This window comes from Lonchura striata, chromosome 1A (genome assembly GCF_050655825.1).
Source record: "Lonchura striata isolate lonStrDom1 chromosome 1A, ASM5065582v1, whole genome shotgun sequence".
In the NCBI taxonomy this organism is placed as follows: domain Eukaryota; kingdom Metazoa; phylum Chordata; class Aves; order Passeriformes; family Estrildidae; genus Lonchura; species Lonchura striata.
In genome coordinates, this window is record NC_140741.1 from 16,806,115 (window position 1) to 16,824,771 (window position 18,657).

Sequence of the window (18,657 nt, forward strand, 5' to 3'; positions counted from 1 at the left end):
TTCCAGCAACTCTGGCAATTCCTGGAAGGCTTGAGAAGCTCCTCTTGAGAGAGGATCCTATCCCAATTCACCTCCAATATTACCTTGTTCTGTAAAATCTACACGTTATTCCCACAGGCTCAATGAAATCCTGCCAAGGTTACTCCTTGACACAACACTTCCATGCTTAAGATACAGGAGAGAACTGGGAATCTGAGAACAATGAATTCTTCCCAAAGGGAAAATATCTGTCTATTTTACTAGAAGCTGTTTTTCAATTATCATGCAGTACCTCTAGACTTGCTTTTCTTAGCTTGCTATGTCAATATCTGTCTAAGGTGCATGTAATCTCTTGTCCAGTATTTTGCACAGACCTAGCTGTGGCCTTGAGGAATTATGGAAATTCAAATAAAGGAGTCTACTTTGAAACACATGCCAAAGGGGGAAGGCATTAATACACTCTCAGGAAAATCTTCATTATGGATTTCCCAAAGCTTGTGGTTTCGTGGTAATGTGAAACACTGTACCTGGTTGTTTCCACTTGTCTTTTCCAAACACTTCAATTACTTCTACCTCCACAGAATTGTTTGAGAACTGTGTCAGACAAAACAAATCCTATAGAAATAGCAGCAGATTGCCTATGACCAAGTACTGAAAAGGAAGATGGGAACTTTGCCAGGAGAGTTCAAAAGTGATGGGGTGAGCTCTGAGTTTGAAATGCTGGAAGTCCTCATATTCCCCTTGCAATTAACTTCTAAGAAATACCTTTTGGAGTAAGGTTTCTGAAGTGTGTTATCAATTCAGCAAACATTATCACTGAGGTATAGAGAAGGCAGCAAATGAGATCCAGCAGTATTCTTAGCTTCTCATTTTTCATCTGTGTTCATGTCACATTGAGTTTCAGGATTTTTCCTAGAAGTTTCACCCTCATCCACTTCAGTTCCACTAACTGCCTGTTTGTATTCCAAATACACTTCTCATCCAAGGGCCTCAAAAGGTTTTACAAGTACTAGCACACTAAAACAAACCTATTTTGGAAGTAGGTAAGTACTGTAGAGGGACTGCACAAGTCCAGACAAAGAGATTAAATACCAGTAAAGCAATCAAAATACTCTGGTGGCAGTGCCAAAAACAGAATCCAGAATGCACAATGCCAAGCACTTCACTCTCAACTTCACTTCAAGTCAAGAAAAAACACTTTGATGTAAGGAAGTACCCAGCACTGTGTGCACAATAAGAAAGAAAATCTTGGTATCAAGACTCATTGTTAGATGCTGCACACATTCAAACAGTAAATTAATTAAGACATTCAATTTAAATATGTGCAACTGGTTTCTTCTGAAATCCTTTCCTTATCCTCTCAAAAATTATTATCTACACTGTTAACAATTTCTGTACTGCACAGCAACAGATACATAAACCATGTCCATGGTAATTCTGAAATGGCTGTAGAATGGTGTCAAATTGAATGGATCTTTTAAGGGTTAGTAAGAAGTTCAAAGTTTTAAATCTGGATTAATCTGCCCTTTTACATTTATCTTCTCTTGTAGGAAATTTCTCCATGAAACCCCTGGCAAGAGCCCAACAGACCTGCTGCATTCTTGTCAGTGCTTGTTTGCACAGCCTCACATCATGAGCTGCAGAACTGCACATTTCCTGGTAGGAGACCCTGAATTTGGATAAGCACATCCTCAAAGACAAAAGGAGCAATGCAACACTTCCTCAGATACAAGAACAAATTTATTTGAATCTCTACTTCACAGTATCCTGGTTTGGGCTGGGATAGAGTTAATTTTCTTCCTAGTAGCTGGTACCATGCTGTGTTTTGGGTCTGGCGTGATGTAACACTGGTGACACGCTGATGTTTTGGCCGTTGCTAAGCAGTGCTTATCCCCAGTCAAGGATTTTGCAGCATCTCATGCTCTGGCAGCGAGCAGGTGCACAAAAGGCTGGGAGGGAGTGTGGCCGGGGCAACTGACCCTAAATGGCCAAAGGGATATTCCATCCATAGAACACCATGGCCAGAACACAAACTGGGGAGGTGGCCAAGAGGGACTGATAGCAGCTCAGGGATTAGCTGGGAGTCAGTCAGTGGGTGGTGAGAAAACTGCATTGTGCATCAGCTGTTCTCTGGGGTTATTCCTCTCATTCCTTCCTTTTCATTACAATTATTATTGTTGTTATTATTATAATATTTTCCTTTGTTTCAATTATCAAACTGTTCTTATCTCAATGCGCGAGTTTTATTTTCTGCTTCTGCTCCCCACAGCCGTGTGGTACTTAGTTGCAAGCTGGGGTTAAAATGTCACAAGCAGTCATCAAATGTCAGTGTTACTTTGATACAATGCCTCAAGTTTCTCTCTTACTGTGGTAGGGTGTTACCAAGCCCTCAGAAATCTGATTTACTCAGCTGTGCTATGAACCTATTACATCTTGAGTTTTCTGATGTTTCCTGTTTGGTCCATAACACATTCTGCTAAATATAAAAGGCCTGAACTCAAAGAGGACAGTAGGATAAGAAAAACAAAGTCTACTCATAAGCAAGATACCCAATATCCATGCACAGAATTCAAAATGTGCTCACACCTGAAGATAGCCCTCCTGAAATTGCTCTGTAGTGCATATGTACCAATCCTAACAGTAAATAGTAACTAAGCTTTCTAGAAAGATGTGCTCTACTGAGTCAAAGCTCTTGGGAATTGTAAATGCAAACTGGCTTATGCTGGACCTGATCAATAAAACTGTCCTTAAATTGATAAGCAACCAACATTCTCTGCTACCATGTTAGGTTCCATCCTCACACCATCAGTCTAGATATTCTCCCCAGCAAATTGGGGATCTAAACAGAAATGGGGAGATTAAGTTGTACAGACAGAAAGGTGTTTAATCAAAAACCATATGATGCTGAAGTACCCAGTAGAGTTATCAAAGAACCACTTCTAGTGCTGGCCAAGATATTTTACAGCATTAATTCAGCAGTGCATGAAATAAAAATCACTGAGATGTTGTTATCTACTGGTCCCCTAAGCAATGAAGAGCAGAAAGCCTCCCCCCACCCCAAACCATTATAAAGTGCATAGGACCAGGTGACAGCTAAAATACTCAAGGGATTCTGAAACAGACACCGCAGAAACAAACGTGAAGGTGTAAGTCCTCCTCCACACATTCCACAATGTCTCACTAGAATTAAGTTCTCCATTCTCAGATACTGTCCATAAATGTGGAAGTTCATTCTCTTCATAATAGTGTGAAAATTAATGAATGAAATTGAAAACTCACACACTTGTCTTATGAGTGTTGCAATGTTTTGCCCCACTCCCCCCATTATTTTTGTTAAAACAGACTTCTGGAATTCCCAAAACAGACACTGACAAAACAGTTGCTTACTGCATCAGTAGGGCTGAGTTTAGAAACAGCTGGCAATTGCATTGATCTGGTTTTAGTGGAAGCAACTAGAAGTGAATGTAATTAGCCAGTTTAAGATCAAGGTCATCTGTAATTTATACTTATGTCTTGGAAACAAATAGAAATTCATCTAACTCACAGTGTAAGTTATGTTTGAGGAATAGTGTTCCCCATATGCAGATGTATGAAGTAGCAGTATCATGTAATGAAGGTTAGGAGTTCAGTATGTGGTTTAACAAAACAGAAAAGTTGCCTTCCTTACAGCAGAGGTACAGAATAATCCAGAAGTATGGCTATTTTTGACTCCTGGAAAGTGGCCAGTGTTGTCACTGGTGGGTGGAGAAGAGAATCAGGGGAAAGGAGGTATTAGGTCACCTAATCCAACCTCCAGGGAACACTGTTAAGCTCAGTATTCTTTATTACATCTCTTCTGGCAAGAAAATCTCTATGTTTGTATAGAATTCACTTTTACTGCTGCCCAAATGGATTTCCAGTACTAGAGATACAATATAAATTATGCAGGGATTTTAAGCCTGTTAATTCAGCCTGTTAACTCAGGAGCATTGATAAGTCAGTAACCTATTACCAATCATTCTCCATTTTGCTGGTATCACTTAGGATGTCAGAGCTCTCCCTGGCATTTAGATCAGCTCTATCATATGTTGTCTGGCCTCATTTCCATTTTCTGAAAGAAGCTGAGTGTGGGAAGGCTGAAGAGGATAAAATAACATTACTTTGTAGGCATAAATTTTGTTCTGGAAGCTATTCAAGGTATGGTACCTCAAAGAACCACCTGGGTTCTTGATGAGGCACATCTTGATGAGGCACATCCAGGGACTGGCAGAGAGAAAAAGGAAAAGAAACAGCCACACTAGATTTTAGAATCACCACGAGGTTTCCCACTTTGAGTAAAGCAGTCTTTTATTTTTGTTAAGTAACTTACAAATTAATATTTAAGACTGATTGTCCAGTTATGATCCAAACAGTGACCCCTTTTATGCTGCTACAAAGAAAGCCTCTGCTATCTTATCCACTACACAACACCTGGTATAATTTATTCATTGTGGCATCGACCTCTTGCCACTTGTCTGCAGCACAAGTACAATCTGCAACCTCTCATTTCACTGTGAGGGATCAGACAGGTGATCCCCAACATGCAAATCACTCCAAGCCAAACCAAGACTATTTCCACCTACAAGTAGGAGTGGAATCTTCACTGGCTAGCGCTCCAGGCACACGGCTCAAATCACAGAAGGCAAAGTTAGGGACCAGGAGGATGAAGAAGTGCCTGATGCAAGAGAAGGTTTGGAGAAGGAAGGACTTAAGAAGCTCAACATGCACTCAACACCCCAAAAAGCCAAACATGTCCTGAGCTGCATCCAAAGCACTGTGGACAGCAGGTCAAGTAAGGGGATTCTGCCCCTCTGCTCTGGTGAGACCCCACCTGAGTGCTGACTCCAGCCCTGGGGTCCCAATAGAAGAAGGAGGTGGATCCGTTGGAGCAAGCCCAGAGGATGCCACAAAGATGATTAGAGGGATGAAACATTTCTCCTACGAGGAAAGGCTGAGAGAGTTGAGGTTGTTCAGCCTGGAGAACTCTCTGTGGAGATGGATGTTTTACAAGGGCGTGGAGCAGTAGGACAATGGAGAATGGCTTTAAACTGAAAGAGGGTAGGTTTAGACTGGATATCAGGAAGAAATTCTTTACTGGGAGGGTGGTGAGACCCTGGCACAGGTTGCCCAAAGATGTGGATGTCCCATCCCTGGAAGTGTTCAAGGTCAGGCTGGACAGGACTTTGAGCCACTTGGTCCAGTGGAAAGTGTCCCTGTCAAGGGCAAGGGGTTGAAACAGAATGATCTTTTTATGGTGCCTTCCAACCCAAACCATTCTGTGATTCATTCTATGAATCTTTCAGTACAAATTTTGCTTATTTTTTTACAGAAACTGGTACTTCTAGATCCACATAGGACAATGGACAATATTTTGATCTTGTTAAAGAACAACCCATCAGAAATCTGAAATTTTATCATGCGTAATCAAAGTGTGGAATGTAATGTTTTCAGGCTCCTGTTCAATTTGTGATCAGATTCAAAATACCACCTGTGAACAGCTTCCTTCTCTTTACTGAGCTAATACCACTCTTCTGAGGCAATGTCCTAGAGATTTCCATAACCACTGGATCTCAGAATTAATTTAGATACTAAGCATGGCTTTACCTAATTTCTACCATTTGTGTCAAGATTTTCAGGTGCTGCAAATGGAACAGGCTGAAATCTTAGGCTGACAGTTACAGGAAAATATAGTGGGAAATACATGTCACAAGTAAAAGACCTACATACTCCAAAAAGGTTCAACATCTGCTCCCTCATTCTGTTGCATACTTTTCTATTATCTACACTTGCGCCACATATTCTTATGCAAATATTACTAAGCAATTGAATATTCCAAGCAAACCAGAGTTTCACACCTTAGTGGAAAATTTTACTAAAACTAATTCTTGTTATTATATATGTAGATAGTTATATTAAAAATCTGGCACCGTTCCAGGAAGCAAGCTTCCAAAAGACTTATTACTGATTAAAAATAGCTTACACATCAGTTCTGATGTATTTTCACATCAGCCTGGAAGTATTCAAAACATCTCTTGGGTAAAAAATTCCTATTTTTAAATACTTCTACCCTCAAGCCATCAGATAAACGCCTGTAACAACAGAAAGGAGGATTATGAAATTTTCCTAAAAAAGCAAACACAGCCTTCTGGGATGACAGCAAACATGAGAAATGTCAGACTAAACATACATTTTTGAGAGAAGATGTAAGCAACTAAACAGGGCACAGAAGTGCCATCTCATCCTAAAAGAGCATCTGCCCAGTTTTGTTCAGAAAACCCAAGCTAAACTCTATATTGTAATGATCAGCTCAGCAACTAATTCACCTTCCTTCATAAATACACATCAAAAAAGCAGGACATTAGCTTTGAAGTTGACTATGGATTATCTACTTCTTCTCTTGAGATTATTAATATTTGTTTTGTTTTTGTGGCTTTTTGTTTTGTTATATTTGGTTTGGGTGCTGTTTTGTTTTGGGTTTTTATGTTTTTTTTTTTTTTTTAATTTGGTTTTCTCCCTTTATTTCTTGCATTTTAAGATGTATCACCAACTACATATCTTAATAAATTACACTGCTGATCACAAGCAGGTGGTAAAACAGTAACTCCCTTGTTTTAATTTTTATTAGATTTTATTCACTCATTATTTTAGAAGTACCTTCTTACACTTCTTCATCCTTGTTACAGAAGTCATGACATAGAGAAGAACCACAGGCACAGAAACAGAAAGTGTGAGGTATCTGTGTAGACTTAAAAGAGAATTGAGGCGAGGGCTGTCTCTCCTACTGCTGCCACATTTGGTTACTGCAAGTTTTAGCTGAAAACATGGCTTCCTGTGTTGGTACAGCAAGGAAGTCTGATTTCTACTCTGATGGGGCAATCTCTAGAATCCACCTCCTTTCATCCTTTTTTTTTTTTTTTTTTTCCTTAATTCATGAAGCAAACATTTGATTTCTGGAGAGCATATATGTAGCTGCAGAGTTAACAGCTCTCCTGATACAGAACAGTGGAGGCTGTTGGAGTGGTACATCAAAATGACATTTCTAGTTCATGCACCAGGCATATGAAGTTTTACACTGAATGCTCATGGCTCCTCCTCAGAACTGAAGGCCCATCTTAACCTCAAAACTGGCACTGCTTAACACAGTAATGAAAAACTACAGGCAATTTCAAAGGCATAAAGTAATTACCTCCCTCCAAAGAAGGAAAGTTTACATAGACCAGAACTGGTTTGTGGTTGTAGTTCTGTGACCTACCATTTAAATGTAATCTCCTCTAGCCAAATAGAATTCACAACTGAATTTTCAAAAATCATCTGCTATAACAAGCTTTTAGCTGCCGATGGTGGCGTAGGAAGCAGGAGAAGCTTGTGAGAAAAAAAAATACAGAACAAGTCCCTAATGTAGACTAACTCATTGTATTTTTGAGACCAAGAAAGTGCAGCTCAGAACTATGATCCAAGTCTGTTTGTCATGGTGAAAACACCACAGAATAGGCTCTTAAGGGTCTTGAGGAAGGCAGGTCACCTCCTTGTGGGCAGTTCTCTTCAGAAAAGGCAACAGTCCAGCTAGAACACGAGATGCAGGATTTGGCTACAAAGCTTAGCATTTACTCATTTTCTGTCTTTTCATCACACCAAAACATCCCACCACCACAGCAGATCTACATCAAGCAGAGGAACCAAAGCCTCTCAAGACCCTTACCTGTCACATTACTGGTCCCTGTTCTTGCATGGGTGTGTCTGCCTTGTTCACAGAACATCACAAATACCTCTGGCCTGCATCAAGCCATACAAAACAACCTCCTAAAGACACCAAACTCTGTGAAGCCAAACTCTTAGAGCACATCTGTCCAAAGTCAGCCTTGCCAAGGCAGTAGAATACCTAGCAAGGAGGTGTTCAGCAGGTCATGCTGTCTGTGCAATGTGTGCCCTGCACTCCGAGCAAACCACAACGTAACAGCAAAATTTAAAATAAACCACCACAATACAGAAAGAGCATGAAAAGTAGTAATTGGTAGTGATGGATGCCACATGCCACAGAGCTCCCCAAATGGCTGTTGCATTTCAGCTTGCTAGATCTGTTCATTCCACTGTCCCCCAATTCTGTATCCCCTTGCAGCATCCCTCACCTGGAACCAGTGGAGGGACAAGGGGGAGGACAAAGAAAAACTCAGAAACCTGAAGTTTGTTTGGAATTTATTCCCTTGAACATTTCACACAGTTGAACAAAAAAATATCTCAATTTCACAGCAACAGGGAAACCACGGGTTACATAATTCAGAGACACACGCACACCCAAAACAAAAACAGGTCAAAAACAACTGCATAAATCAAAGTCTTCAAAGGGACTATACAGCGGAGACATGAAGCCTTTCTGAGCACTAAATCATCTCACTTGAACATTATCTGTCACTGAACTTATTTTATGCACAGTTCCCTCCTTTTCTCTGAGGGAAGCAACCTCAAAATAGCATTACTTAGATTCCACTTGTCAAAAAACCAGACATTTTAATTCAGAAATTTAAAAAAAAATCCAACTCTTTCACACAAACTTAATACTATTTTTCTAAGACACAAAAACATTCAATGAAGCTCTTGAAGTGCCCAGAAAAAATCATATCACCCTTCAGAATATACACATACAAACAACAAATATTCCAGTGGCATAAGTCTACAGGTCTGAAAGCTAGAGAGAGAGGAGGAGTTGGGAGCCCAGTGACTCCCAAGAAAGTGTTCTTAGCAGGATCCAGCCATGAGTACAAACTCAGCACACTGTTGTTTTTTATATATCCTTCTTAGTCCTCAAAATGTTTTTCAGGATTTTTCAGTGAAATTGCATCAGGTCAGCTGCATTCTCCTACTCTTAAGAACAAATTACCTTCCCACCACATCTTTTCTTTTCCAAATTTACTGGGCTTCAAATTGCCAATCCTTTAGCATTTTCCTTTCCTTTATGCCAAAGTCACCCAAATCCTGATAAGAACACTGAAAAGGAACACGATGGACTGGGAACAGTCAAGCACTCATCCTAACAGATTCCTGGCTTGTTATTGAGAGGTGATTCACTGGGCATTGAACTCTGGCTCTAATCAGGCAACCTGTACACTCTCCTCAGCTTCCAAAAATACAGGGTCTGATTCCTAAGTTTGTATTGGATATTGTAAATGTTTCAGAGAGAAGTCAATCTTCCATCAGATCTCTCTGCAATTGTATGATAACCCAAAAAAGGGTTCAAAATCATGTGCCATGTCCTGCTAAACACACCACCATGGCTCCTCCAAACAGAACAGACAATAACCAAGGCACGCTAGCAGAGGAAATAGCTTTCATGCCAGTTTGGTGGTGCATCCTGAAATATGAATATTTTCCTTTTTTTTATTTTTGTCAGGGAAAAGAGTGGGATATATTTGTAAACCTTCAGTAGTTTAAAATGAAGGCACCTCAAACAGAATGTCATGTCACAGAATTCGTTTGTTCTTAATTTAATTTAATGTTTAAACTAGACCAAATTAAAAAAAAAAAACAAAACAAAACCCAAAGGTGAAAAATAATTAAAAGAAGTGACAACGTAGAGGATTTCATCAAGATGTTTGTTTGCACAGCAAACAGTATTGCTTTGAGCAATAAATCATTTTCACAAATAAGGCATGTTCAATGTATGCAGAATGGTGAAGAGGCAATGCTTCTGAACAACAGAGGCAATGTTTATGAACAAGAGGCTTATTCCTAAACAGAAATATATATTTGTATTTTTTCAGACACAAAATTGAACTGTGTGCAAATAATTTTGGATACATTCAAAAATACTTATACTTGTACAGACACTTAAGATTCTTTTCCAAACATGGTTCAGATAATTTACTTTAAAGGACATGCCCTTTAGAGGAAACAGCCACTCTTTCTTAGCTCTCCAGGTCAGAAAAAGAACTTCCTCATGTATATTGCTTGCTATATACAACAGTACTTGTTTAAAGGTCTATTGTGAAGGGCTTTGCTCTGAATAATTTTCCCTGAAAACCATTAAGGCACATCCATAGGAGGATTTTAATTTTTCAGACTGCATACCTATATCATATACACTACGTATTTATATAATATTAGAGCACAAGTCCTAGTACCTCTACTTTGTATTGCATTTTTAGTTTTTTCATACTATTGCTTATGTTTGATTTCTTAATCTTTCACAGGTCAAGCAACTAAAGCAAAAGATCTCATGACTTGCCTTTTATTGCTGTACAAGTATAAGTTTCCCTAGGCAGTCTTTCCTTTATGAACTTCCTATTGCTGATAGAGACAGAAATGCATTGTTGTGAAAACATGAGCCTGAAATGGGAAATATTTTACAACAAAACATTGCTGGCTAACATCACCCCAAGGAGCATATCATAAAGCTGATAGGGGTAAAGACTGTTCCAAGTCCATCTGTCAAGAAAGAGCTGAAAATTCTGAAACATTCTTACAGACCTTTAGAACAAACAGAAAACAGCATTTGCATTAAAAGCACATAAAAACCATATAAAGTACTGCAAATTATATTAAAAAAAAATTCCAAGACACAGCAGTTACAGATTATCAAGGGAGAGACAGTTGAAAAGCAAAAGTTTTTTGTTCAGTTTTTTTTTTTTCTTGGCAATAGTAGCATTTTGGCACAAAGGCAAATGCAGAAGACAGAGAAAAACAGGCAGACAAGGTACAGAGAAAGTTACAGAATCTACGACAAGCATGCCACAGTTCAGCAGGACCAAAAGCACAGTAAGAGTTGTCCCCAACTTCCCTTTCCCAAAAAGAATGGCAGCCGCTGCTCAAAGGCTTGTTGCCACTTCCCACACTGAAGGGTTCCAGAAGCCAGTTTGGCCATAAGCTCCCCTGTGGGCAGCAGGGCAGAAGCCACCCAGGCTCCCTGCAAACCCCTCCCAAAGAGGGTGATTCCAGCTGACTGCAGAACAAACCTCAACCTGCTGATCACAGACTGTGCCCTGCAACCACAGCTCTACGAGGGACAGACAGAACTCACTACATGCCAGTCAGCACTGTGGCCACCCAGGCAGGGACTGACATCTTTAGCAAGGTTAATCCGTGCCAAACAGGTTAGTGACAGCACAAGAAAGGGCTTGCTGTGACCAATCTCACCTCATCTGATTAAACCTGCTGAAGGCTATTCTGTGGTTGAATATATTTTAAGCATTAAGCTGGCTAAAAAAGGTTTGGTGATACAACTAAGGGGGCAGCGAATGTAGGGAGAAAACCCATGCAATTTACATCCATTTGGGATTTCATGGCAACTACTAAAAAGCAGGTCTTGCATGAGTCACCATAAAGTTCCCTGAAAAAAGCACTTTCAGTAACTCAGGGCTGAATTTAACTCTCAGGTCTAAAATTTTTAAGGGGCTGCCTTTTTATATATTCCACAATGGATGTTACTGTTGTACACCTTCCCTTTGGCTTCTAAGCTATATTTGCATCTCCACCAAATATCAAACCTGAGCATGTTACAGGCTTTTCTGCTTTTACTTAATCCTTTTAGAGGCAACTAACACTCTACACCAAGACCTACCTCACTACTGAGCTTTAATTCAGCCCTCAGGGCCTGAAATTGCTATTGCCAAATTCCATTAGGTGGTCTTGCCTTAAAGGAAGTAAAACACTTTCAGCTCTATGACCTGTACTGGGTGAGTGACCAGATGGATGAAGTGGAGGCTAGGAAACAGACCTCTGCCTCTCTCTTCATCTCAGATGGGTTTTTGCTCGAGGTATTTGTCTAGGCTACAGTGAAAGCTTGCAAGAAGGAATATACACAAGTAGTTTAAACTCAGGAGTTACACCAAGATGTAATCTTACAGACTCCTTTTGATAATTCAGAAATAATATCCTGTTCTTCCACTGCATAGGTAAGCTTGCTAGTTCAAAAAGGTTTGTTTTTCCAAGCCATGAGTAACTGTAAAACCCACCACAGGTTTCTTGACCTAGCTACTCAGCAAGAAGGGGAGCTGAAGGTAGGTACCTATAGGACATGACTGTTATTCTAACACAGAACTGACCTGCCTTTAATGCCACTGTGGCTTGTTTTTCAAGTACCTTGCATTTTGCTTCCTCCTGCTTCTTAATCATTGCTAAGTCAGTCAGTAGTTCCAAGAGTTACTTAAATCATACTGCACAAAGAGAATGAAACTCAGCCACTAATGATATTTCTTTAGCACAACAGAGGCACTGCTCACCTCTTCTAGCACTGAATGTACGTCTGCCATGCACACACAAGAATGCACCACAACACCCTGCCTGAAAGGTGACCCAGCTAAGCTGAGCACGCCCTAATGCACTTAGGGCACTGCAAGGGCCAAAGCTTTAAAAGGTCTAAAAGCTCTGAACATTATGCTACAGTTATATACTGCTCTGAAAAGCAGAAAGCAAACAGAAGGAGCCCTAGATTTCAAGCTTTTTCATTAGACAAAATGGTGTCTGTTCCATCTTACTCCTCTGGGAATACTGCAGTACTACTACAGGATTGTGCCACCACTACAGAAGGATACATCTGATTTATAGCTGATTTTTTTCTGATTTATAGAAATTTATCACAAACTATGCCCTGTTGTTTGCTCTACTTAGTGATCATTTACGTGCTAGCTGCTGAATGCTCCTTTGTAAAAGCAATTAAATTTGATTTGTTGGAAGGACTAATCCAAAGGAGATTTTCTGCCAGCAGTTGCTATGATAAGCTAATTGTTAAATGTAATTCAAATCTCCTCCTCCCAAAACACCTTATGCTCACATCAGTTGCCCTGTGCATCATTAAGCATTTTTCTATTTAAGAATATGCTCCAAGCTACAAAAAAAAAAAAAAAATCACTTTGAGAGAAAGCAGTTTTAGATCTATCCAGTTATGCAAAAAATGCTATAGTTCACACATCTGTCCATAGCATTTTGCAAATATCATTCTTCCCTACCCTTTTCTCACTTTTGCCATATAGAAACTGGACACACACAAAAGAAGAAATCTTGAAAGTAACTACACTCCAAAAATCAACACACTAAGGATAAATTTCTGTCAGATTGCATTCAGTTACAATCTTAGAAACAGTTGTATAATATAAAGTCAAAGAACACCATGATTTTTATCTGCTCCTGTGTTGTTAAGGTCTTCTCAACTGGCACTATGGAAACATTATTTTCTTAAAGTATTGCTCTAAGTATGTTCCCTTTCTAAAAGCAGCTGATTTAGCTAATTCATAGTCTTCTGGAACAAGTACTAGAAATTAATATTTCTTCCTTTTTCTGACTTTACAAAATGAGCACTTGGGGGCTGGGCAAACGAGCATTTGTAGCACAGACACTTCTCTCGTGTTAGAAGGAATTAGAATTTCAAGTTAAAAGGGGAAACTATGTCACAGTAAGACACACGCATTCACCACCCCATTTCCAAAGCCACGAACAGGAGCAGCACAGATGCTGGTGGAGGGAGGAGCACCATGACCTGCCAGCACCACGAAATTCAAGGGGCTTAAGGAATCCAATCCCATTAGCTGTCAGACATCCAGAATTCCAAAGGAGACACAACCCAAAGGTAATGGGATCTTTTCCATTCAAGTACCAGATTAATAAAGAGAAGATTGGGAGAATGAGAAACCACACCCAGAATTCAGGAAAACACAGAAATCCAGTTTGTGAGCTATTCCAGTGCTTCATAAAAACTTTTCATTTCACTGACATAGAGCTGCATACATTACAGGCCTCTTTATCTGGGCTGACTCAGAGGAGACCCTCAACTGAGCATCTGTGTTTTCCTGGTATTCTTTCAAATAATGTCCTTGAAAGAACTGAGAACATCCAGGCCCCAAAGCCACAGTGCAAAATAATATATTGAGATTTCCACATAGCACACAAAATTCACATGGCACCGCAAAAACCAAACGAGTTACACAGCTCAAAGTTGGGTGACATCAATTCTCACTGGTCAGCAGGCTGCCCACAGAATTCCCCTAGGATCTGCCCAAGAACTTCTGACTGGACATAGAGAAAGGGCACCCCAAATGCCAGCAGCTGACACATGAAAAAGGAGTCCAGAGGGTTCTGGGCTACGTGGTGCCCAATGGAGGAGACTGTGCTGTGCAGGTGCTGGCTCACCACCCTAACTCTGCCCACGAGGCCGAGCGAGTACTGCACCACCCTGCTAAAGAAGGAAGCGGAGCTACCTGGGGCCCTCTCTGCTGAGGTGGGGATGCTGTTGGCCCGTCCGCTCCCATCGCTGGCCATGGCGTCCTGCAGAGGTCCTTTGGTGTCCTGGAAGAATGTGAGGGAAGTGAAATTCATGTTAAAATTGGAATTGCTGGGAGTACTGAACATGTTGAGCAAGGAACTGAGACACCCCGTGACCATCACATAAGGCAAGGTCTGAAAAACAAGCATGTTCCTTCTCAATTTAAGGCTTTATTAAAGCTCTGAAAAACAAACTGGGTAGCCAGCTGTAAGATCTCTGAAGTCTGCTCCTCTGGGAAATAAAACAGGTACCATTTTTGGTCTTTATTTTTGGCAGGAAGTATGGCATATATTAGGATGGATCCATTATCCTTCCAAAAAGGAGTACAGCTCCAGCTCGTACTAATAAAACCTGAGAATCAGGCAGAAGGACAGACACCACTGCTTGCACAAAGGAAAATATAATTCAAGGGACAAGGGCAGTTTGCAGCATACAAGCTTAACAGAATTTAAGAAATCAGCATGTAGCTTGCTCAGAGAATGTGAAAATACAGAAAAGGGGCTCAAGGAGAAAAATAAGGTGCCTTGGATTGTAACAACAAAAGCTGAGAAACTTTTCTGTATTGCAGAGTGTCTCTCCATCTGATATTTATAGCACAAATCCTTCTATTATGATAGTGCAGGAAAGGGGATATTCTGTCTTTCCATGCAGGTTCCTGTTAACACACAGCAGACCTTCAGAAATGAAGGCATGTGATCTTCATAGCTTATGCAATTGGGGTAGAACTTTATATTTCAAAGGAAATGGAAACAATTTGTTTCACCTTCAGTAAAACCATGGAGAAAAAAAGAAAAACCAGAACTGGTAACATTATTCATTTAGTCTCAGCATACACTGAGAAAGTATTTCAGCTGACAAGAAAAACAAATCAAAATTCCGCTTTGAACAGGATAGCACATTATTTTATAATAAGTATCATGAAAAGAGTAGTAGTACTAAGCAGAGGAATTGCTTTTAAATAGGATTTAGTTGAACTGTAAGCTTTCATGAGAGATAAAGCAACTAAATGCATTCTGAATTTTTCTACTTTCTGAAAAAACCCCAAACCATCACACATACTTTCTCAATGTTAAGAATCAAAATCTATTAACACAGCACATTAGATGAAAAGAATGAGTTACCTTTCCTGACAGAGGACCCACTGCTGGCCTCTTCCTCTGAGCATAACCAGAGACTCGGTAACAGTAGTGAGGTTTACAGTAGAATTTACCTGCAGATAAAACACAAATGTTGGTCAGCAACAGGAACACAGGAATTTAGCACAATATAAATGTCCATCTTACAGCAACTTATTTTCTGCTGTCCCTCCTGTTGCTCTCTCTAATTTCTTCACTATATGCAGAGGCAAACACTGGCTGAAGTTTTAGCCCCAGCCCTGCTCTCTCCCCTTGTAACTAGGCTCTTTTCCATTGGGTGCCTGACAGCCATTTAGTTTAAAATCCTATCAAACACCAAAGCAAAGCTGTGAGGCTTGTGTGGCATCACATGCTAACAATGCGGCAGTGTATGAGGAACAAAGAAATCATCACATGAAAAGCTGGCAGAAGCACTTTTGGAAAAAGCAAGAATGAATACAACCAGCAGAGGAAAGTGGGAGAGGACAGTGTTAACTCCCAAAGAACCATCTCTCAAAATGCACAGTGGCTACTTGTAAAAAGGACAATGACTCATTTTCACAAATAAGACCTTTTGTGATCCTGCTGCTTTTACTAACACCCCAGAAGTCTAGAGAGGTTTTTCACTGGTATCTGAGCACAGTCAGGAAGACAAAGCAGCATTAGCAATACCATCATGCAAATACTACTAGTACTAATAAAAGCAGCAAACTGATGCCTCATAATTATCTTCCACTGTACCTTTGTCAGTGTATCCTGTGTGGTATATCCAGCCCATAGCACTCTCCCCTGCTATCCCATTCCTAGAGCTTTGCCAATGCATTCCCAACACATATTCTGACCTCTGCCTCTTCCTCTAGTTTCTCTGTGCTGTTATTTGCAAAATGCTTTACGATGGAAAAGTGACAAACATCTTTCTAGAAATCTTTACTTCAATAAGTATTTCTTAATATTTACTCATACCAAAACCTGCCTTTTGAGATTGTCTGAAATAAACAACAACTGAAAAGCTCTTACATAAAAATTCTCAGCGTTTGAAGCCTAAAACCAGACACTGACTGCAGAAGGCTGCAGGATGCTTGTCAGCTTGAACAGCTAGATGAACAGCAACAATATGTGTATAGCGTTGGGTTTTTTCCTCTCAGAGAAAGTTCAGGATGAAATACAAACTACATTTTCACAATCATTATATTAGATAGCATACCATGGATTTCTGTTTAGCCACATCTGCTTCATATAGTTAGGCATGTAATATTTCAGAATAAATGCTATAAGCCTGCTGAAACTCCAAGCTTTGTGTTTGCTTCACTGAGAACTGTCTGGCCATATCTGCACACAGAAGCATGCTAGCAGAAGGAATCACTAAAAATCTGGTGGCAAAAACTGTTTCAGCCCATACAGCTGACAGAGGAGCTCAGTCTGTTACTGCTTAACAGACAGTCAGACATTCAGTTACTTGTGAGGGCTCAAAATAACAGCAGTGCTCAAAAAATGCTTTTCCCCAACTTCGATTTCTGACAAAGATGTTACTTTTATATGTTGATTTCAAAATGACCACTGGCCCCTTTAAACTTGCGTGCCAAGTCTGCTGACCTTCCAGACAAGTAATAAAGGGGTTTCTATTCCTTCTGGGAGTCTGGTTTGGCGATTCTAAGTTTCCTCAACTCTTCACAACCCAGCAAGTCCATTACTTAAAGTCATTATATAATGCATTATGAATACACAATTTTAGTTCTTTTTGTCCCTTAAACCAGATGGTGTTTCCACAGCCATTTTTCTACCCAGTATATATTGAAAGATTCTTCTTAGTTACACAGAATGGATAACCATCAATTTCAATCTGCAGTAGAATATCTTGGAATGTCATCCTGTGACATCAGTTTAAAATTTTTACTGAATCTTTGCCTCAATCAGCGGGAAAAATACCATCACTAACACTTTTTTCTTGTTTTTCTGTTTTCTACATCATTATGTCTGAAATAGAATCCTTTGCACCTTACTTGCCACTAGTTTTACACCATTTTGCACTTATTTTCCTACTGAGATTGGATTAAAGATAGGCAGCTGTGTGAGAAAATAAATGCATACCTGCTGATGTGAATCAACATTTACCTGAAATACTTTCTCATACATTTCCTTCAGAAAATGTGATGTTTTTGCCAATCACTGCTCAAAGATTGTAAATACATAGTTACCCTTACAAGGAGATCACTTTTCACAAGTGATGGATGATCTTAAATTATTATTTTCAATATGCACACTTTGTTGATAAACTGAGTTTCACCTGCTAACATATTGTCTGGTTTCTCAGACTTGTACATGTTCGATTATTTTAATTGAGACATCAGCAAGTTTTGTAATCATATTTTCTCCTTAGTCCATCAGATACAGAAAATAAGTCATTATTGAATTTTCAGAAACTACTGCAACAACACTCTCTAACACTGACTTAGCTCTACTGAACTTTAATGTTCCATGTTTTCTATATAAACAGAAGTTAGCTTTTAATGACCTATTATCACAGCCCCTGATTATGTAGTTCCTATTTTATTACATCAAACAATAAGCATACAGAGTTGGATAGTTGTGGTATCTTCAAGAAGAACAAGCTGACTGCATTTCTCTCCAACTTGTTATTTTCTCTTAAGTGGTATTAAACACTCACGTGTTTTATTTAAATACTGTCGGATGAGGACAGTGAAAGGTTTAGCTCTCAAACACAGCCTGTAAAGCTTTTTAAAGCCTCCAGTCATTATTTGTTTACCCTGCTTTCTAGCAGCTGTTAATGATGCCCTAAGTTTTAGCTTTCATATTTTCCAGACTCTGTACTGCCTTAGTGTGCGACTCTGAACTTCACATACAGCGTTAGCAAGTTCTCACAGTTTAGTCAGAGAAAACAATCCTTTTCCAGCCTGAGAACCAAGGACACCGCTGCAGCTTTGGGCCCAAAAGTGTGAACAACAGTGACTTGAGAAGAGCAGTCTGGGAGAATGAGACTGCATAACCTGGAGCTGTACTTGAACAATGAACCCCAATATGGAAATGGACCAAAACTTATAAAAGTGTGAAAACTCATGACCCAGGGTCCATCTTGGGTGGAGCCATGGCTGGGCTATTGTACTGCCCAAGGTGTAACCTTAGAAGGCCTTTTAATAAATCCCTCCTTTATTCCTGTAACTCTGTCTAGCCTCTGCTCCAGGTAGCCTCTCTAGGCATCACTACGATGTTATATTAATTCCTATGAGCTCTGCCGCTGTAACTTGGCCATAGGAAATCCATGAAGCTCCAACAGCTTGA

At 39.8% G+C, this 18,657-nt stretch overlaps 1 protein-coding gene across 32 annotated transcripts in view; it reads right to left on the reverse strand.

Annotated features, from left to right (window-relative positions):
• The window catches only part of MICAL3 (microtubule associated monooxygenase, calponin and LIM domain containing 3), a 168,246-nt gene that overhangs the window by 48,163 nt on the left and 101,426 nt on the right, over window positions 1-18,657 (reverse strand). For all 32 annotated transcript variants that reach the window (XM_085569976.1, XM_085569975.1, XM_085569998.1 and 29 more), the window contains 2 exons: window positions 15,367-15,455; window positions 14,181-14,268 (listed from right to left, as the gene is read on the reverse strand). In XM_085569976.1, the coding sequence (XP_085426102.1) occupies window positions 14,181-14,268; window positions 15,367-15,455 (177 nt within the window). The remainder of the gene's footprint in view (window positions 1-14,180; window positions 14,269-15,366; window positions 15,456-18,657) is intronic.